At 34.6% G+C, this 22,254-nt stretch overlaps 1 protein-coding gene across 1 annotated transcript in view; it reads right to left on the bottom strand.

Moving 5' to 3' along the window:
- COL24A1 (collagen type XXIV alpha 1 chain) overlaps positions 1–22,254 on the bottom strand; it is a 342,153-nt gene that overhangs the window by 79,175 nt on the left and 240,724 nt on the right. Inside the window, exons 39-44 of the mRNA XM_045835493.1 lie at positions 10,097–10,150; positions 8,370–8,477; positions 5,295–5,348; positions 4,988–5,041; positions 4,060–4,116; positions 1,241–1,294 (exon numbers count right to left, since the gene is read on the bottom strand). Of these exons, the coding sequence (XP_045691449.1) occupies positions 1,241–1,294; positions 4,060–4,116; positions 4,988–5,041; positions 5,295–5,348; positions 8,370–8,477; positions 10,097–10,150 (381 nt within the window). The remainder of the gene's footprint in view (positions 1–1,240; positions 1,295–4,059; positions 4,117–4,987; positions 5,042–5,294; positions 5,349–8,369; positions 8,478–10,096; positions 10,151–22,254) is intronic.

Genomic DNA, 22,254 nt, shown 5'->3' with positions numbered 1-22,254 from the left:
AGAGTTTGAGGAAGTAAAAGTTGATTTTTCAGATTCCAGGCTTAAGAAAATCAGTTTATCAATAAGGTTATTTGCCTACTGGCTATCCATTCAATCTGGCTCTCTAAGTCTTCATTTCAGACAAGACCACAGAAATTTTACATGAAAGCAGGGTATGTTGGATCAAATAGCCCATCAATTCACTATTTAAAATGAATTATGTTTATGTACATATGATATTTATACTATTATTTACAGGCTTCGAACAAGAAACAGACATTGTACAAGAAAAAAAGAAGTCATATTCAAAATTGGAAAGCTAAAATACCTGTGAGTGAAAATAATTAGCATTGGAAGATGGTGAAATATTTGTGTTAAATAACTTCTATAAACAATAAATAGTATATGGTTACAGAAAAGGGAAAGATTGCTGTTCGAGTGGGTCAGGGGAAAAGGTAGTTTGAACTAGATTATAAAAACTAGATAGTATTTATGTAAGTAAAGATTATATAATAATGTGAACAGGCAGTGTACACTGTAAGCAAAGAAATATAATAGAAAGCACAAGAAAAGAGCAGATTTTGTTTAGGAACTGACACTGAAAACAGAAAGGGAAGAGCTAAAAGGCAGGAATACAGAACATCCTCAAAACAATTGTGCTAATAAACAATGACACAATAAATGTCACACATAGTCTAATTTTGGCTGATGAAGTTGGAGTTGGTTTAATGAAGTCTTTCTAAGAGTGGATGAGGGTAAGAATTGACATAAGGTTTGAGAACATAATGACATTCATCCATCTGACAGCTCTTTACTGAATTCCTACTATATACCAGGAACTTTGTGTTCTAAAAACTGGGTATATAATAATGAAAAAGACAGGCACAAGTCTTATTCTCTTGGATCCTAAGTTTTGGTGGTGGAAATTGGACAATAAACAAAAAATGAATGTGTAAAGTAAGATATTATAGATAGCATTAAATATCATGAAGGGCAATTGAGTAATAAGGTATACAGCGATGAATAGAAAGGTCAGTGAGAGAAGGCCTCTCAAAAGGTAACATTTCAGCTGACATCTAGAAGAAAGCAGTCATGAGAGGAGATGAAGATGATTCTAGAAAGAAGGGACAGAAAGTACAAGGAGATAAAGTTTTTTTCAGGATCAAAAACATAAGACATTACTAATTATCTCAATGATAGTCACTTTCATTTGAAACTGAGCAGACTGACAGAGAACTCTATTCAAACTTGGAGCAATTACCTTATATCCCTCTGCTCCAGGCTCTCCTCTTTCTCCTTGTTCCCCCATTGGACCCTACAGAGACCACATGCAAAAACAATCAATTTCACAGCTGGATCTAAAAATTTGTAAATGCAGATGATACCATTAGTGTGAATTATTTTTAAAAATATGAAACCAAATGTATAAATTTATTTAGTTCTATTAAATAATCTCAAACGACTGAATCTTAATGACACCAAGAACATCATAAGCATTGAATTATTTAAAGAGATTCTCAAGATTCTGCTAGGAAAACTGTTAAATAAATGAGGTACAATTAAATACAAATTTTCAGAAATGGTGATGGCAGGAGACTTGACTTTGGGTGGTGAACACACAATACAATACTCAGATGAATGAACTGTACACCTGAAACCTATTTTATTAACCAAGGTCATCCCAATAAATTTAATAAAAGTAAAAAGTAACCTCAAAATAGTATTTAATTTACATAAATGACATTAGATTATGGAAAAATATAAATTTTCAGGTGAATAAAGCATGTTATACATGATGTCAAAATTAGTTTCAGTTTTACTTAACATCAAGATGATTGAAAAAAATTTAAACAGGACCACTCAGTCACTTAATTTCACTAATTAGAAAAAAATTGCACTTAATGATCTTTTTAAGGTATCTAATAGCTGATCCTACTTTATTGTTTTTTAATCATTTTTTATTGTTATTCTATTACAGTTGTCCTATTCCCCCTCTTTGCCCTTCTCCACCCATCCCACCCCCTGGTCCCACAATCAATCCCCACACTGTTGTCCATGTCCGTGGGTCATTCATGTTCTTTGTCTAGTCCCTTCCCCTTCTTTCTACCATTTAGCCCTCTCTGTTCCCCTCTGGTCACTTTCAGTCTGTTCCATATTTCCATGCCTGTGGCTCTATTTTGTTTGTTAGATTCTTCTTATAGGTGAGATCATATGGTATTTCTCTTTCATCAACTGGCTTATTTCACTTAGTATAATATTCTCCAGTTTCATCCATGCTGTCCCAAAAGGTAGGAGGTCCTTCTTTCTTTCTGCTGTGTAGTATTCTGTCATGTAAATGTACCACAGTTTTTTGATCCACTCATTTACTGAAGGGCACTTAGGCTGTTCCCAGCACTTGTTTATTGTAAATAGCACTGCTATGAACATAGTGGTGCATAAGTTCTTAATCAGAAATTCTTTTGTTTATTCTTTAATCTATGACATTAAAAATTTTGATATAAATTAACCTAGTAAACACTGCACTTATAAATTTTAATGCTTAAGGTGGAAACTAATCTAGTAAACTCACACTTCTAACTTTTGTAAAGATTTCTAATATAAAATTTTTGCTATGATAGTCTAGAGTCTAAAATGCACCTGAAAAAAAGCAATGATCACATACCAGAATCTACTGTTTAAAAAGAAACTCAGATGGAAATTGGTTGGGAAAACCAGAAAATTTATTATGAACCATTAATTGATAAATTTTAATTTATTCCTTTGTGGATAATAAAGATAATAGATATAATATAAAAACAATGATCTCTGATTCTGCTTTAATTATTTAGGATATATTGTTAAAGTTTCCCTCCTGTCCTATGTCTACTAGTGAAAATCACCATTGTTATGTTAGACTTTTAATAACTTATTAAATTTCAGTGACATTCTGTATTCTGGAATACTTGAAGTTGGGAAAAAGAAGCACTGCTATATCGCATTTGCACATATTTTTCTATTTGCTTTTACATTTTTGCATTATTTCCATATTTCCCCCGTCAGAAGTTTAGAGAGCCTAAGACATTTTTAATAAAGAATCTTATATATTCTTAAAGATAACTTTTCCTATAGTATAGGACATAGCTTGATTTAATCAGAAAAGTTCTTGAATCTTTCCTGCCTATTTTTTAAAACATTGTATAACTTTCAACCACCTCCAAAGAGCCAGTTTAAAATACCAGAAGTGACTCTATATTCTGATCTTTCTGCCTTAGGATTCTTTTATCCTTTTAACCAATTATGTTTATTTCTGTCAACTAAGCATTTTTATTTTACTCATTTAATTTACTACAACAGCTACTTTTCAAAAACCATAGACAGTTAGCCCTTAAAATGCTTAATTAGGAAACTGTAGACCAGTGATCTTTAAAAGGTATTAGTTCTAATAACTGGTTAAATGAGTCTCGAAATTATTTTCTTGTGTAAACTACTATAAAAAAGGATACAAATTGGATTAAAAAATACTTCAGAAATATGCATTTGATGATTAAACAAATATCTACCCTAAAATTTCTAGAGTATGCAAGTTGTTTAAATTTTATTATTTTTTTTAGAGAGAGGGGAAGTGAGGGAGAAAGAGAGGAAGAGAAATGTCAATGTGAGAGGGAAACATTGATCTCTTGACTCTGGAATGTGCCCCAACCTGGGGCCGACCCGCAGCCTGGGCATGTGCCCTGACCAGAAACTGAGCTGGTGGCCTTTCACCTTGTGGGGCTATGCCCAGCCAAGTGAGCCACACAAGTCAGGGTCACAGTGTGTAATTTTCAAATAATATCTATAAAAGGTATTACCATGCATTTAATGCTGAAAGTTAGATTTAGAAAATCACTGTATTAAAATTATATTATCACACTAAGGAACTTGACCTGGATATAAATAGCTTTCATATTTAGATTATGTGACCATAGATACTGCTCTCCTATAAAAACCATGTTACAAAGGTAACAGAATAAATCTCTGAAAGGATGTGACTGATGTTGTGAATCTATTATAGTTATTGCATTTTATCTTGAAACATCAAAATAATTTTAGAAAAAGACCTACTGGTTCACCTCGAGGCCCTGGTGGTCCTAGGATTGTGTTGTCTTCTCCTGGATAACCCTATAATAAAGATAATAAATTATAAAAAATTTAAAAAATAACCTGTAAAATATGCACCCTACTATTTTTTTCTAATAAGTTATAAAATATATGATCTGGTTTTATTTTTTTTTCAAGATTTTATTTATTTTTAGAGAGAAAGGAGAAAGGAAGGAGAAAGAGATGGAGAGAAACATCAATGTGTGGTTGCCTCTTGTGTGCCTCCTACTGGGGACCTGGCCTGCAACTCAGGTGTGTGCCCTGACTGGGAATTGAACCCACGACCCTTTGATTCTCAGATTGGCACTCAAGCCACTGAGCCACACCAGCCAGGGCTGGTTTTATCTTTTTTAAATGGAAAACTTTTACCTATAAAACTTAACATATAATATTTTATATACAGTTGTAATTCATATGTGGTTCTCCTTGGAAATGTCAATCTGCTTTAATCACATAAAAAACAGCTTAAAAATTTTCTCAGTGTCAGTTTCCCAATGATGTTACAAATCAAGTGGAGTACTGTCATAGTTATTCTTAACTCATGAAACATTTTACTGTAAATGTACCATCGTTAGTCATTTAATCTAGAGTCTCCCAGTCTCTTTCAATAAGTACTTAATTTTACTCTTACAAAGTTTTCAGATTGCACAATACTTTAACACATACTATTTCTCCTCAATCTTGAAAAAATGTATGGAAGACATTTTATTGATTTATTGAAATGTTCACCCCTTGTTATTTCTTTGTTTTTCTTCTAGAATTTGCAATTCTTCCTGAATTGAAAAGTGCTTCTTTCATTCTTTGAAAAAGGTTGCATACATACTTTCACAAAGAACACATGAATTTAGTGTTTAATTTTAGGATTAAAAAGTCAATAAACACACACACACACCTTTTCTCCTTTAGGTCCCGGCAGCCCAGAAAGTCCTGGTTGACCTTGATGGCCCTAACAAAAGGACAAGTAAGTAGACATTCTCCATATCATTTGTACACACTCTACCTAATACTACCAGGGCCACACAATTAGTGCAGTATTTTGAAAGAAAAATAGGATTCACTCTATAGGGGGATGAGGCCTACATATATTAAAAAGGTTCATCAGGGATATTTCATCTTAATTTGAAAATTTGGGATAACATCTTTATATAAATGCATTCATGTAAATATATATGGTCTTATCTCCAACTAGAGTTGCTTACTCTATATCCTGGAATTCCTGGTTCTCCTTTAGGTCCCATTAATCCTGTGTATCCCTTAAAAAAAGGTAATATTAGAAAGCAGACAATTATTTAAATCATTAAACTTGTACTCCTATTATTTAAAATTTAGATATTTTTCAAGGTATGAAATTCTACCTAGTCTGAAATGGGAAAACAAAAAATAACACTATCTTTTGCTTTATTTTTCTTCTGAATCACAAAACTCCCACAAAAAAATGTCTCTTTGGCTTACTTCTGGTATAAACATCCTCAATCTTATTAAGAGAATCGCTTTCAGCTGTCAGAATCCTGCAGGTTTCTAGTAAATTCTTGGAAATGTACTTTGCATTTTTCAGATTTGTGGTGATGTGCAGCACTGAAGATTAGAAGATTAGTGAGGCCTGACAGCTTTTGAAACTGCTGTGAGGGGATTAGGGGACCTCTGGCTCATCGACAGTTTCAGATGCTTTGGGGAACAGTTTTAGCTCTGGTCAAAGTGGTTAAAATAGAAATGGTAAAAAACTTGTGTTCAACAATCACCCTATGGTTCCTTTTATTATTAATATTTTAGGAATGAATAAACCACATAAATTAAAGGCTAATCAGTAAATGCCTTTAAACTACTGGTAGATTGCTCAATTAAAAAAGCAAAAACAATGATCCTAAAAATGTCCTAGCTTTCATAATATTACAAAGTTTCCACATCAACTTCCAAATACATGGTAGATGAGTAAATGAAGGCAGAGAATGGGTCTGTGATTAGCCAAATATTAATCAATATTTAAGCACAAATGTTAATCAAAGTGATAAGTCAGGATAATAAATAAGAGGAGATGATATGGTTATTTATTTAAAGAACCCATGAGAATCACCTAATTAATTAAAGTTAATATAAAGTCAAAACATAAAAAAAAGATTTCTTACACAACACCAATAAGATGTAATGGAAAAAGGATTACACTATAAATAATAAAATCTGCTAAGAAACTAACAATAAATCTAACAATAAACGTGTAAGGACAGAGATAAAGGAAATAACAGAACTTTATTGGAGGACAGATAAGATGTGAGTAATGGAAAGACATATGGTGTTTTTCTACTGAAGGATTCAACATTAAAGGAACTTGAGCTAATTCTAAAGTTTGTATGAAAGAGGAAGTCATAGCAAGAGGCAAATTTTTCAGCAAACCATGGAGTATTTTCCCTAAGAGATCGCAAAAGGTACTGTACCAGTACAATAAGCTAAATAATGGACTGACACCTCCCCCAGTGGGCTAATGGACTGACAGAGGAAAACAGAGAGAATAAAAGCAGGCCAGTGAATATTGAGGAGTTCAGTTTATGGCAAGGGCAGCATTTCAGAAAAGAGGGAAACTGTTTATTAGATGGTGTTGAGATAATCGACTACCAATTTGAACAGAAGAAAATTAGTCCTTTGCATTTATATCATAGCAAAAATAAATTCCATATATTTAAAAAAATTAAGAGTAAAATAAAGCTATAAAAGTATTAGAAGGAGGATATGTAAGAATAAGTAGGGAAGTCAGTCTAACAAAATAAAACCTAGAACTGTATAGGAAAAGACTGACAAATTTGAGTACATGAAAATTAAAACCTTTTGTGCAGCAAAAGATATCATAAACAGTATTAAAAGATAAATGACATAAGGGGAAATATATTTGTAACATATTTTGCAGCATATTTAATAAAATATAATATCTAAAATATATAAGGACTTACTGCAAATCAGTAAGAAAAAGACAACAATCTAATAGAAAATCTGAATAGGCAACTTCCAGAGGGGAAAAAATGAGAATCATTATACTTAGCTGCAATCAGGGACATGTAAATAGAAAAATAATGCAAGACACTTTTTAATTTATAAAATTGTCAAACATTAAAATGATTAATGTGAAGTATTGGTGATGAATGTATAAATTTGGAGAAACTTCTTCAGAATGTAGTTTGGGAACATGTCAAAATTTAAAAAGTGAATATTCTTTATAGAGAAAACCCAAAGTAGAAGCATACTTTGAAGGCAATATTCTTTGAATAAATTAACTCCTATGTTTATTAAAAATTAATCACATTATATAATGTTTTGAATGCATAATACAAATACAAAAAAATATTAGTAATTCACACAAAAGTAAAGAAGGCCTGGAGTAGTAGTAAAATGGCAGTAAAGGTTGGAATACTTAAAATGAGTTTGAGGCAAACCTTCTTTTTTAAAAAATTATTTTATTGTTGTTCAATTCCAGTTGTCTGCATTTACCCTCCACCCCCCCGCCCCCCCGCAACCTTCTTGAAACAGATGAATTATGCAATGTTCTACTGAAGGCCTTGGTGAAAAGCCTAGCATTTGTGACATTTAAGTGGAGATTGGGAAATACACATCTATTTTGTAAACAAACTCATGCCACAGTGAAAAGACTAAATTGGATAATGTCTAAATATTTTGCATCTCTCATGTTGTGACTTTCTGAACAGTCCCAATATTGCAGTATTAGCAATGCAGATTTACTATTAAAGGTTGAAAATTTTAAAGGCATTTCTTTTCCATGCCACCCTTGTTTTCAACATCATGTAAAGTTTGTCCAAAAGATTGATTATTATTAGGTATAATGGAGATGTATCACAACAGAAAAATTTTCCCCAGGTAAGCCCATGGAGTCCAATGATATAAAGAAATTCCATTTTCAAGTAAACCTAATTTCAAAGCAAAACTCAGCTATGACAACAGAGTTTTATACAGATATTAAATCCTGGTTTTAAGTGCAAGGCATATAAACTTTTCTACTTAGGTTGAAAGTTACAATCTGTTATTTTTAAACCTCATTTCATATTTTATTTCCATTTTAAGTTTTTTCCTTCCTTTTTCATGTCCAGAAACCACTAAGCCATTTAAGCACTGTGGAATGCTTACAATCCTCCACATCCCATGGAGGTAGATTATTTTCAATGGAACTATTGCTCTCCCTGTGAAATTAATCAAGGGACGATGCTTTAAGGACATGGATACATTTCTTTTCCATCCACAGTGAACTTAGTTCTGGAAACAAATCAAATACTAACCACAGCACCTCTGGTTCCTCTGGCACCCTTAGGACCACTTTCCCCTATTTGTCCAGGAGCACCTCTGCTTCCAATTTCTCCTGTGGGTCCTATTTGTCCTTTATCACCCTGTGGATGTCATTAATAAGAAAAAAAAGTAAGGAAAAAGAAATTTATACTTATATTACTTAACTATACCACATATTTGAATGACTCCAGATGTAATAAGCAAAATTGCATAATAGTAACTTTGCTTTAACAGCACAGCAGATCACCACTGCTGATTATAACATACTGTTGCCAAATAGGTTATCATAAAAATATAATTAAAAGTAATTTTGGTAAAAGAATTTAAAAATTATTTTGGCCAAACAAACAGGATATCTGGTGTTCATGTTTAGTTACAAATAAGCAAGTTAAAAAATTTTTTTTGAAACATATGAATGTATGTACACATGCATGTATATCTTTATTAAAATCACGAGAAAACAAAGGCCCTATTGGGAAGCCTGTTTCTATGGAGAACATCAATGCCACATAGTTCTGTTCGACGGGAAAAGGCTCCAGGGTGCAGGTCTGTATGTTCAGGGTCATCACTCACTGGTTTGGAGTTTGCCTTTAAAAATCTCTATAGCAACTTCATAACATTTCACATCCTTATAAAAACTAGTTATCTTCTGTTTTCCATTAGGTTGACTGATCATTCTCTGGAGCCAAAATACAGCTGCTCTTAAACAACAGTAAGGGATATAATTCATTTTCTGAACATGGGAACCAACCTGTTCTGTCACTGATATTCAAGCACACACAAACTGAACTGTGATCATAGTCAGTGAAGAAATTTTAGCATTCATAATAATTTACAGGCTTTCCCAAGGGTGCAGGTTGTTCTAGAGACCTGCACTGTCCTACTTCTGATGTTGATTTCAGGTATAAAATTACGTATGCTGAAAAGAGACTTCAATATTCATGAGGAGAATGGCAACCAAAGTTCACCTCATTCATTTTTTTTAATCTTTTATTACTCCTATTCTTCCCCCAAATTATGAGAAAGATGGACTAGGTGTATATTAGCAGAAATGATAGAATTCGACTTTGGGAACTAGAATATGGTGTTATTTGAAGTTAATTATAGTAAAAATATTCAGAAGTGATGTACATTGGGAAAATCATTCCTATGTCTTACCAGTACTTGAATAAATTATTGACACCATATAAAATGAATTTTTAATACTAAGATACAAATACATCACTTAAAATGCAAAGGGAGCAAATAAAACATTCTTGATTTGTGTTTCTTAGTTAATATATGGAAAAATAAAATCAATTATTGACCTTTTTCAATTAAAAACACATTAATGACCCTTAAATAATTCTAATCATATTAATTTCTCTTAAACATTTTACTGAAGTTGTTACTAAATAGCACAAACGGTATATATAGTATTTTCCTTTTTTCTCTTTTCTGGCTTATGGTCTACTAAAGAATTTTTGGCAAACAGGAAAAGGAAAGATCTTTTTAGAAACTAGAAAGTGGAAAATTTGCCTTCACATAATTAAGGTGATAACTACTGCTAAGAAAAATTAAATATTAATGTATACAAATGTCCCTTTTTAGGTAAAAAGGTAAATTTATAGTTCTTTATTACTTTATATAGAGTGCAAATAAAAACACCAGAACATTCTATGGGCCTCTGGGCATACCAGAGGAAAGAAAACTAGTCAAAAATGATGTTTAAAAAGATTACCTTTTTTCCTGGATGACCTCTTTGTCCCGAAATTCCCAAAATTCCTTCAGGTCCCTGAATATTCAATATAAAAAAGTAAATAAACTGTTAAAGAAAATGCTAGATGGAATGTTTAAATAGTTATATACACAATCACTGAATTACAGACTAAGTAAAAATGAGTTACTTTTTCACAATATTATGTTTGTATAATTATTTAAAAAGAGGTCATGATGACTTAGAAGCACAGCTGTTACAAATGAGTAAAATTTACTTACACAGACTGTCCAAGATAGACAAAATCAAGCAGTTATTTACTTACTAGAGGAAGAAAAATACTTGGTTTCAGTATACCTATTTTAATTAGAAAGAATGTAATTAAAGTAAACCCAAATGCATCCACTCCAGCATTTCTCTAAGGTAATATGGTTCAACATCTTGTTGAATGTATAGGGTTACAAAACATATCTAATCTTGGTCGAGGGGAACTCAAAGTTTCACTGGAGTAGGGGATTAAAGAGACATTCTGTTCATAGCAGCACAATATACAATATAGCCAAGTGCTGGAAGCAACCTAAGTGCCCATCAGCAAGTGAGTGGTTCAAAAAACTACGGTACATTTACACAATGGAATTCTATGTGGCAGAGAGAAAGGAGGAGCTTATACCCTTTGAGACAGCATGGATGGAACTGGAGAGCATTATGCTAAGTGAGATAAGGCAGGTGATGAGAGACAAATACTATATGATCTCACCTTTAACTGGAACATAGTCAACAAAAGAAAAAAGCAAGCAAAATATAACCAGAGTCATTGAAATTAAAAACAATCTAACAATAGCCAGAGGGGAGGGGACAGTGGGGAGAAGGGTTCTCAGGAACTACTATAAAGGCACATGGACAAAAACAAAGGGGAGGGTGGAAGCAAGGGAGGGAAGTGGGTTTGCAGGGGGTGGGGAGAGGGGTGAGGAGAAAATACAGACAACTGTAATTGAACAACAATAAAATAATTTAAATAAAAAAACAGATGGTAATGATGTTTATAAATGCTAAGGGAGGATTTTTGAAACCAAGCAGGTATAATAGAGAAAACATAATAATAAAAAAAATCCTACAAATAATTTTTTAAAATTTAGAAAACAAAAAAACCAAAACCAACCAAACAAAAAAGACATTCTTTGGTCTGTGGGGGAAAAGAAGGTAGTCATATTAAACTGTTTAAAATAATATTTTCATTTCAATCTACTTTGTTTAGAGAAAAGTAAAAGTTTAATATAAAATTTTATTTTTAGTAAAAAGTAAACCAAAAATTTTAAATGTCATGTGAATTTGCAGGTCAACATTGGTTAGGCTTACATGAGATCCACAGTAAGCTAGGTTGAGAGTTTTAAAATGGCTAATAATTAATTACAGCATTCCTTGCATCAGTTACAAATGAAAATGGAAATCTCAAAGTTGTGTCCCAAAGCTTGGAAAACTGCAAAAATGATGTAGACAAGGAATAAATTGTGGCTTACCACTGTGCTATGTAGACTCTTGATAAATATTTGTTGAACGAATAAACAGATACCTAAGGAAATGACTCATGCCCTAGGCTCCTGAACAAATGCTCTTCTAGCCTCAGAAAGTCACTAAATTTAGAGGCCAAAGTAGTTAAGTTCTATTGCTGTAGTTCTAGCTGCATCCAGAGGTTGAAATTATAGTTGCATTAACCTGAGACTTCTTTATGGCTAATACAAATTTTTATAAAAGAGGTTGATTAACTGTCACAAAGGTTAAAGTGTGAGCTTGTAAAAGTCAGACTGCTTCAGTCTCATATTCTGGCTCTGTCACCAAACAAGCTGAGTGAACATAGATAGATTATTTAACTTCTAAAGCCCCCAGTTTCCTGTTATATAAAAGGGGTATAATGTTACATCTTCAGAGGGCTACTGAGATGAGATGAGATGATGCATTAAAGGTTAGAAAGGACTAGACTTATACTGAAGAGCCCAATAATGGATCTATTCAGAACCTTTGCACAGGAAACTTTTGCACATATTTGAAGAATTCATGGTGTGTGGGAAAAGGGGTTGCCTATATTCTGTACTGCATTTTCTTCTGTCATTATTATCAGAAAGTTTTCCCTTGGTTCCTCACATTTTTTCTCTCTTCAAAGATAAGTTGTTGTTTTTTTCCTTTTCTTTTTTCCGGGGTCGGGGAGGGGTTAAACCTTTACTGGTATTAGATTGATTTATTTTATAGTCTAGTTCTGAAATACATAAGTAATATTATGCTACAAAATTATGTCTTTTAAAAGTTAACACGACTGTAATCAATGTGTGTATTTAGAGGTTTGCAGAGCAGACTGGAAAAAAACAGCAACATTTTCTATAATGTGCATGTTTTAATAGATTTCTGCAACAATCACAAAAATGAGGATGCTTTTATACACATGTCACATTGAGAAAGAATGGTTGGCTTGATGTGCAGCAGGCTCATAAAATAGGGGAGAACTGGAACTTCACATTGTTTTCAGCTTTGTGAGAGTAGCTGTATTGTCTCAAGTAACACATCACATCTATTTTTAAGTACTTTATTGCAATATAAGTCACATACCATATTATGAATCCATTTAAAGTGTACCATGAAATGATTTTTAGTGTATTTGCAGAGTTCTGCAACCATAATTACAGTCAATTTTAGACATTTTTATTGCCCCAAGATAAACCCTGCACCCATAAGCAGTCACTTTCCATTTCCTCCCAATAACCCCAGCCCTAGGCAAGCACCAGCCACTTTTTGTCTTTATACCTTTGCCTTTTTGGGACATTTCATGTCATATGTGGTCTTTTATCCCTGTCTTCTTTCACTAGGCATAAAGTTTCGAAGGTTCATCAATGTTTTATCAATATATCTATCCTTTTTATTGCCAAATAATAGTCCATTGTATGGACATACTACATTTATTAACAAAACACTTATCAATTCATCAGTTGATAATCTTTTGAGTTGTTTCCACTCTTTAAAACATCCTCACCCAAAGATATGTTTTACTAATTTTTTTAGAGAGAGAAAAAAGGAATCAGGGGGAGAGAAAGAGAACAAAAAACACTGGTATGAGAAACGCTGATCAGTTGCCTCCTGTATGTGCCCCAGCTGGGGATCAAACCCACAAACCTTTGTGGTGTATGGGACGACATTCCAAATGAGCCTCCTAACCAGGGCAGCTGTTTTCATTTTTTGCCTATCATATATAATGCTGCTATAAACATTCATGTGCAAGTTTTTCTTTGAACGCTGTTTTCAATTCTCTTGGGCATATATCTAGGAGTAGCATTGCTGGTTCATACCATAACTCCACGTGTAATGCTTTGAGAAACTGCCAAACTGATTTACAAAGTGGTTGCACCATTTTACAGCCCACTAGTAATGTACAGGCATTCCAATTTCTTTACATCCTCATCAACACTCGTTATTATCATTATTATTTTTAAAAATAAGCATCCTAGTGGATATAAGAAGGTATCTTATATTTGTTTTATTTGTATTTCCTAATAGTGATTAATACTGAGCATTTTTTCATGTGCTTATTGGCCAAATATATATTACCTCTGGAGAAATATCTGTTTAAATACTTTGGTCATTTTTCAATTGGGTTGTGTCTTTATAATTGAGTTGTAAGGGTCCTTTATATATTCTGAATACAAATCCCTTTATATATATGATTTGCAAATATTTAATCTGCATCTTTTCACTGTCTTGATGGTGTTCTTTGAAGCATAAGACTATTCATTTTAATAAAGTACAGTGTATCTATTTTTTCTTTTGTCACTCATAGTGAATATTTTTGGTGTTATTTAAAAAAACCTGGCATAACCCAAGGTCATGAAGATTTATTCTTATGTTTTCTTCCAAGACGTTTATAGTTTTAGCTCTTAAATTTAGGTCTGTGATCCATTTTGAATTAATTTTTGTGTGTAGTGCAAGGAGGGATCCAACTTTATTCTTTTGCATGTGAGTATCCAGTTATTGTGGCAACATTTGTTGAAAATACCATTCTTTCTCTCATTAAATTGTCTTACTACATAACATGCTTTTGTAATTCAAATTTCTTTTGTTCTGTTTATTTCCTGGAATTTATTTTAACCCCTTGAGATAGTAACACTAGTTATTATTAAATAAAGTTTAGAAGTTATAGAGTGATTCCCTTCAAAGACAATGTTCCTCTTCTGCTTGAAATCTTTCAATAGCATCCCTCTACACTTTGAATAAAACCCAAACGTGTTACCATGGTTTAAAATGTCTTCCATGATCTGCTTCTTATTTATTTCTTCAAGCTCATCTCAAACAATTTTTACTATTTACTATGCTGCAGTTACAACAGCTTCCTTTCAGTTTTACAGGAATATCTAGATCATTCTCACCTCACCTCTTAGCCCTTTTTATTCCATCAACCTGGAAGGATCTCCCAAGGTTCTTTGCACAACGGTTCCTTTTTATTTTTCAAATCTCAATCTTCCCTTATCTGGAGAAGGCTTCTTTCACTGCCCTAGCAGAAACGGGCTTCCCTGCCTTTAACTAGTTTTTTTTTTCATTACCTATTTTTTATTTCCATCATTGCATTAATCACAGCCTGCAATGATCTTGTCTATTGTTAGACTTCTCCATAATATTATAAAATCTGAGATCAAGATCTTTCTAATCTTGTCCGCCTGGGTATTCCTAATGCTTAGTAGAGTTCTTGGTTCATATAGGGTATTCATAACTTTGTTGAATTAAAGAATAAACAAATATATTTAATAGAGTCACAGTCTATAAGGCTAATAAAAAATTGGAAACATCTAAGCTAATGCTTTTTTTAAAGCTATAGAACCTTTTCTTCCAAAGAATGCCTAAAGAGAAGCTAATATGTTAAATATATATTCAAGGATCTTTTAGGGCTCAAGTAGGAATAGAAGGAACAGAAGACCATTCAGCAACTTCCCCGACACAATTATTTTGAAGGCTCTGAATGGCTCCAACCCCTTTATTATATGCAGTGGAGAAACTGAGAAACTAAAGAATCATTCACCCAACAATGTACAGTTCTTTAGTGGTAGACTGGGGGTTTGAACAATTCTTGCATAGTGGCCCTTGCAGGGTTATTTCTGAGTTGCTTTATGGCTCAGCTGTTCAAGACAAATAAGCCTAAGACCAAAGTCAAAAGAATCTTTCAGATTTATATTATCCCTTACTTGTTAATGACACTGACCTCATATTTCCAAACTGATTATTTTTCAGGGTTCCAAGGAAAGAGTCTCAGAAACAAGAGTCATGTACGGCATACCACTTTTAAAGTAACTATTGACATTCCTCTCATCTTTTTTACTTCACTTTAAAGACCCTATTGAAAAATCTTCTTAGAAAAGGGTGCTTTATTTTGTTTCATCTTCTCTTAAGATAGCTGCCTCTACCTAATATCATACCACCTTACACAAATAAATCCAACAACATTTGCCCTATATGAATAAAACATGACAACTTCATTTTTATACATTCAATTTTGGAGTCCAGAGCTTCACATCTGTTTAGATCTTTGATACCACAGAGTCAGATAGACAGATTTTTTTGTTCCTTTTAGAAATGGATGACAGGCCATAAGTCAGGCAGATGTTTCTTCTCGGATGTTTCCAAACTCTTTTCTCACATTGAGTTATGCACTTAGGCAACTGAACATTTTAGCACAGAATTCAAGCAGAAGATACACATTTTTTCTTCTATTTGAAGAAGTCTACATCTTGGACTTGGGTATTTGTTACTGATGTTTTCCTTGTTTTATTTTCTAAAGTAGATCTCATTTCCTAGCCATCTCAAAAGTAAGAAGAGTATCTCTTTAGTTGAAAATGTTTAATTTCTTTTTCTCACTTTCTTATTTAATTTTTAAGAATTTAAGGTAGCGTGTTTGTGACACTGCCTAAGGGAAAGTTTTTAAAAGTGCAAAAATAAGTCCAACATCAGGCTGTCTTATTAAGCAATAGTTCCTTGGATCATAAAATTCTTTTGAAAAAAATATGCCATGGTGTTTTTACTGAGTTTATGAGCTGAAAGTCATTTAAAATTCCAAGCAGAACAACAAAAAGAATAAAAAAGAAATACACATGTGTTGTTACTAAAAAAGGCACCAAAGATGTGTACAAGGCGGGACTGTTCCTGGGAAAAATTATGACATTTTTGAAATCTGTGCTCATCATCTTTCCATGCCTGGTTGAGAGCCCCTTTTCATCTCCGTTCCGCCCATCAACAACTGTTATGCCGCATCACCCTGACCCGGACTTCTGGCTGCGTTATGCTCTGGCATGACTAGGCCTTTCTTTTTCTTAGTTGTGTTCCCTCCCCACCACTTTTGGGGTTCTGCTGGGGAACTAGGCAAGCTGATTGAGAAATAATCTGTGGTAAAGTACTAGTAATTGTTCATGAATTTCTTGTATAAAAACATATTTCATAAGAATTTCAGGAGGATAACCACATTTTCTCTGCACTGTCACTTGGTTTCTCTGTGAGTCCAGCCCTAATTGAGTCCTCTAAAAATGATGAAAACTCTCAAATACCCTAGAAAGGCAGAATGCAAGCTGAAGGCTGGTTATCTCACTGAAAAGTGTGACTTTGAGACACAGAAATCAGAAAATAAAGTAAGGAGAGCCAGCTCTGCAATCTGCTATGTTACTTCATATAAGCCTCTTAGCTTTTTCTGAGTTTATGCTTATTAATTTGTAAAATGGGGAATGATAAAGCATCCATAGGCTGTTGAAAAGATTCTATACAGAACAGAAGTTAAATTATATTGGTTAGGGTCTGGTTTCAGGTAATTTTTTTTGGGGGGGGCAGGTAATCCCTAATGCCTTGTATTTGCTGCAGGGGAACAGCCATCATAGTTTTCCAGGCTGGGAGGATAGGACAGAGGAGAAACTGGCACTTTAATAATTTTTGCAAAACTGGGCTTGGGGGGAGACTCAATTGACCAATGCTTGATATCACATTGACACTTCTGGCTTATGCTCAATCTTTAAATGTCACTTTAAAATATGCTGGCACAATTATCTATTATTTTGAGGAATAGGTGATATAGCATCATTTTAATTAATTGTTGTTAAAAAATTATAATCATGGGTAAATGAAATGAATTGTGAGATGGCCAATTTGTGCTTCATTTATGGTATTTCCTATATTCTTCTAGGTAGAGCTTTTTGTTAGTTCTTAGAAAACTAACTGAAATGACTAGGTGTCCTGTCATTGACAGGACATTCAGTGATCTGGATGTTAGGATCCAGAGGAAAAAGAATGCACAAATTTTGTAAATGACTACTTGGTCTCCCAGCCTGTCTCCCAGTGTGCTTGGTTTACTCATGATTGCTTCCTCAGTTTTTCCTAAGCCCATGAAGAAATATGGAACAGTGAAGTACTGGGCACATGGTTTACAGGAAGGAGTAAAGACAGAGCCTCTACTTTTGAAGAGCTATGATCTCTCTGCGGGGAGAGACCCACAAGCTTTAAAGTTTACTAGGGTTGTAGTGATGACTCCCAAGATATGAGAATATCTTCAAAGGCAATAATAGTTAGAGGAATAAAGAAAGAATAATCTTGGGGGAGAACCTACATTTAAAGTTATGAGGCGAGGAAGAGGGAACAGTAAAGTAAAACAGTAAAATCAGCAGAGAGGCCTTATCTGGAAGAATATAATGACTATCATAAATGAAACACTTAAGCAAAAGAGAAGCAGTTATCACTATTTATTTACATCTTTCATTTGTTCTGAGGTGGGAAAAATTGTTCAGTATGACATTTAGAATTTCCCTTGAAGTAATATTACAATTTAAGATCAGATATTGATAAATTATGCTTGTAAGATCTTTTATTTCATCCTCAAGCCAGGATATTAATCTAGAGGAATAATATAAATTGTGGCAATATAAATCAGAAGGGTTCACTCAAACTAAGTATGAGACAGCATGAAATATTCCCCTTCAAATGCTTTACATCACAAGTTCCAAGCTGATGAGACACCATCAGGAGAGGGACATAAATTATTCCTGACTTCAGCCTCCAGCCCTCATTGGATGGCCAAATAGCAGTCATCCATATATAAGGCACCATTGTGAAAATACCAGAACCTGGGGGTAAGTCTCAAGCAACCCCCTGAAACACAGAGACCAAGAAGTACCCACATTAGAATAAGAGGAGATGTTTCCCTTTGAATGTGTTGTCCTTCCCCAAGGCTGACACAGCACCACTCTGAATGGCTCCCCTTAGCCTATCATTTCTCCAGTGGGAAAAAGAAAACCCAAAGTGACAATCAGCTTCCCCAGTGCTGTTAGATGCTTCTAGTATGGCCCATTCGGGTCTCACCTCATAAGGATTGTTGGTGGAATCTGGGGACTTGACCACTGGGGATCACATAGAGATAAAGAGGAATGGGGCTCATAGGAGCTAGCATTCAGATCTTGGTAGATGGCATTCCTATTTGCAGCAAGACCTGAGCAGAGATCTTAGAGATTTTGTTCATCTACAGAGCTGAGTTGGTGATCCCATCTAGTTAGGAAGCTTGGTTGGCAGTTTGGGATGCTAGCCTAAGAAGTGTACCTGCTGTGGAGCCCATTATATGGCTCTGTCTGGGCAGGGAAGAAAACTTGCAAACCTGCCCAAAAGCTAGGCACAGAATCCTATCCTGCTAGACCAGAATGAGGGCCAGAGAACTGGGGTAGCTGTGGAGTTAATACTACAGCCTTACACAGGTGGAGAGCCAAGCCAGCAGCCCTGACAAATAATTGGGCATAGCCTCTGCCTCTTATAACCAGGGAACCTGAACAGTGGCCATGGGAAGCCTCAGATCCCAGCCTATATAGTACTGCCCAACTGTGGAGCCTAACCACAGCCCTACCCAGTAGCAGGGTTAAGCCTACTACCCTGTCAATTACTGAACATAGGGAGCCCAGCCAGTGACCCTGCCCAATTGCACAGCACAGCCTGTGGCCCCACCAACAAAGAAGCCCAGACAGTGACCCTACCCAACCATCGAGCACAGATGAGTCTCCAGCCCTGCCAACTGCAATGCACAGCTGGAGGCCGAACTTGACTAGAGACTCTGGTAAGTGATCTTGTCCAACACAGGAGCATAGTCAGTGTTATGATCATGATCATGAGTCACAGCTTGTGACTCTGCCCAAACTTGGGGCTCAGCTTAGGTTCTGTCCAATTGTGAAGCCATGCTTGTGGCTTCACCTGAACATGAAGGCCAGCCAATGACATCATTCATTTAGAGAGCACAACAAGAGACCCTATCTTATCACCGAGTTCAACCAGTGACACTACCCTGCCAGGAAACACAATTTGGGATCTCTCCCTACCATGGGCAACTGCAGAATCCAGCTAGGGATCCATCCCCCTAAAGCATGGAGTGCAGCCAGCACACCTCCCCAACCAGGGTGCTTATACAGTGCCCTCACCCCCTAAATGTGTAGTTCAGCCAGCAGGCTGATCCAACTGTAGGCACCAGTCAGTGGTAATCCTTCCTCTTCCTCAGAACATGGGTAGGAAACGACACATGGATAAAAACTAGGGGCGGGTGGAAATGGGAGGGAGGAGGGGATGGCTGGGTGGGTGGGTCAGGATGGGAGTAAAAGAAAATTGTATTGCAACAACAATTAAAATAAAAATTTAAAAAAGGAACATGGGTAGGAACCTTGCCCAACTGGAGACCCCAATAGCAAGTTGTGACTCTCCACAAATGCTACCAGATGACCCATTCAGTACCTGAAGCTGAGCAGACTCGTTAAGATCTTTACCTGCCCCCTAAAACCTATAATGTTTGGAAGAGGAGACTGCTTATTCAAATGTGCAGACACCAATGTGAAGGTATAAGGATCATAAAGAATCAGGTAAATATGACAATACCAAAGAAAAGTAATAAAGCTCCCTTTATTAGTTCTAAACTAATAACTGACACTAAAAAATGGAACTCTATGAACTGTCTGACCAAGAATTTAGAATAATCCTCTTAAAAATTCACTGAATGACAAGAACATGCAAACAACTAAATAAGATTAGGAAAACAATACATAAACAAAGTGAAAATTTTAAAAAGAAACAGATACCATAAGAACAAAACAAAAATCCTAGAGAAGAACAATACAAAAACTGAACTGAAGAATTCAATAGAGAGATTCAATAGCAGACTTGAACACGTGGAATTTAAAAAATCTGTGAACTAGAAAGATAAGTTATTTAAAATTATTCAGAGGAGCAAAAAAAAATTTAAAAGAGTAAAGAAAGCCTGTAGTACTTATGGGACAACACAAAGTGAAACAATTTATGCATTGTGGGAATACTGGAAGGAGTAGAGAAAAAAAAAGGGGCAAAATGCCTGTTTGAAGATATAATGGCTAAAAATGTCCCAAACCTAGAGAAAAATGGACATCTAGATTCTCAAGGCCCAAAGATTCTTGAGCCCCCAAATAGGTTGAATCTGAGAAGAGTTACTTTGTAACATACTACAGTTAAATTGTCACAAATCAAAGACAAAGAGAAAATTTTGAAAGTAGCAAGAGAAAAGTGGCTTGTCACACACAAGACAGCCCCCATAAAACTATAAGTGGGTTTCTCAACAGAAACTTTGCAGGCCAGGCAATAGTAAAATATCTTCAAAATACTGAAAGAAAAGAAAAACTTGTTAATAATGAATAATCTTCCCATCAAAGCTGTCCTTCAGTAATGAAGAAGTGATAAAGACTTTCCCAAATAAACAAAAGCTAAAAAGTTCATCACCATTGAACATGACTGACAAGAAATGCTAAAGGACATTTTCAAGCTGAAATAAAAGAATGTAATTAATGTTGTAAAAACATACAAATGTGTAAAACTCACTTGTGTAGATAAATGTATATTCAAAGCCATATTTTCAGATATTGTAATGGTGGTGTGCAAATAGCTTACAACCCCAGTTAAAATACAAATGTATTTAAATAACTATAACTACAATAATTTGTTACTAGCTACATAAGATAAGAAGAGGTGAACTATAATATTAATAACCTAACATGTAAAAGAGGGAGAAAGAAGTAAAACTATAAAGTTTCTGCATGCTAACAAAGTTGTTATCAGACTAAAATGTTATAATTCCCCCCCCCCCAAAAATTTTTTAGCCTCTCCTGAGGATATTTCTTTCATTGCAGAGAGAGAGAGAAAAAAGAGAGAGAGAGAGAGAGAGAGAGAGAGAGAGAGAGAGAGAGAGAAAGAAAAAGTGAAAGAGAAAGCAAGAAAGAGAAAAAGAAAGAAAGAAAAAGGGAGAGAGAGAAAGGGAGAGAGAGAGAGAGGGGGGGGGGAGAAAGAGAGAGATATGAAAGAGAAATATCAGTTGGTTGCTTTCTTGTATGCTCTTCGACAGGAGATGGAACCTGCAACATAGTATGTGTGCTGACTGGAAATCAAACTTACGAACTTTTGGTCCGTGGGACAAAAAGGTCTGACCAACTGAGCTATAGCAACCAGGGTGGATGTTACAATTCTAAGATATTTTATGTGAACCAAAAGAAAAAAAACATGTAGTAGATACACAAAATGATAAAGGATTCAAGGCATACTATTATAAAAATTCATAAAATCAGAAATATAGCGAGAGGAAGTAAGAAAGAAATGACCTACAAAAGTCAGAAAACAATGAAATGACAATATAAAGCTCTAACTTATCAATTACTACTTTAATTGTAAATTGATTAAAATTCTCAAATCAAAATTCAGAGAATGGGTGAATGGATTGAAAAAACAAGACACAGCAATATGTGGCCTGCATGAGGATCACTTAGGCCTTAAGGATAAACAAAAACTGAGTGAGGGAATGCAAAAAGATACTGCAAGCAAATGGTAACCAAAAGAAAGCAAGGGTAGTTACATATATCAGAAAAAAATACTTTAAGTTAAAAATAGTCACAAGATGATGAGGACTTCTGATTCCCAGTGTCAAATCCCCAGGAGAGAAAATACAATGGGTCCCAAATATGCTGGGGTTCCCCTCGAACCTGAGTCTCTCTCACCATGAGGCCATGATCCTTTAGTGCATCTGGAGTTGTAGGGATCCACTCTGTTTGGGAATGGTTCATTTTATTTTATTTTATTTTATTTTAATCATTGTTCAAATACAGTTTTCTCCTTTTTACTCCTAGATCAGCCCC

Source organism: Phyllostomus hastatus, unplaced genomic scaffold, assembly GCF_019186645.2.
Source record: "Phyllostomus hastatus isolate PE091 unplaced genomic scaffold, TTU_PhHast_1.1 phas_contig_209, whole genome shotgun sequence".
NCBI classification, from domain to species: Eukaryota; Metazoa; Chordata; class Mammalia; order Chiroptera; family Phyllostomidae; genus Phyllostomus; species Phyllostomus hastatus.
This window is presented reverse-complemented; position numbering and strand designations above follow the sequence as displayed.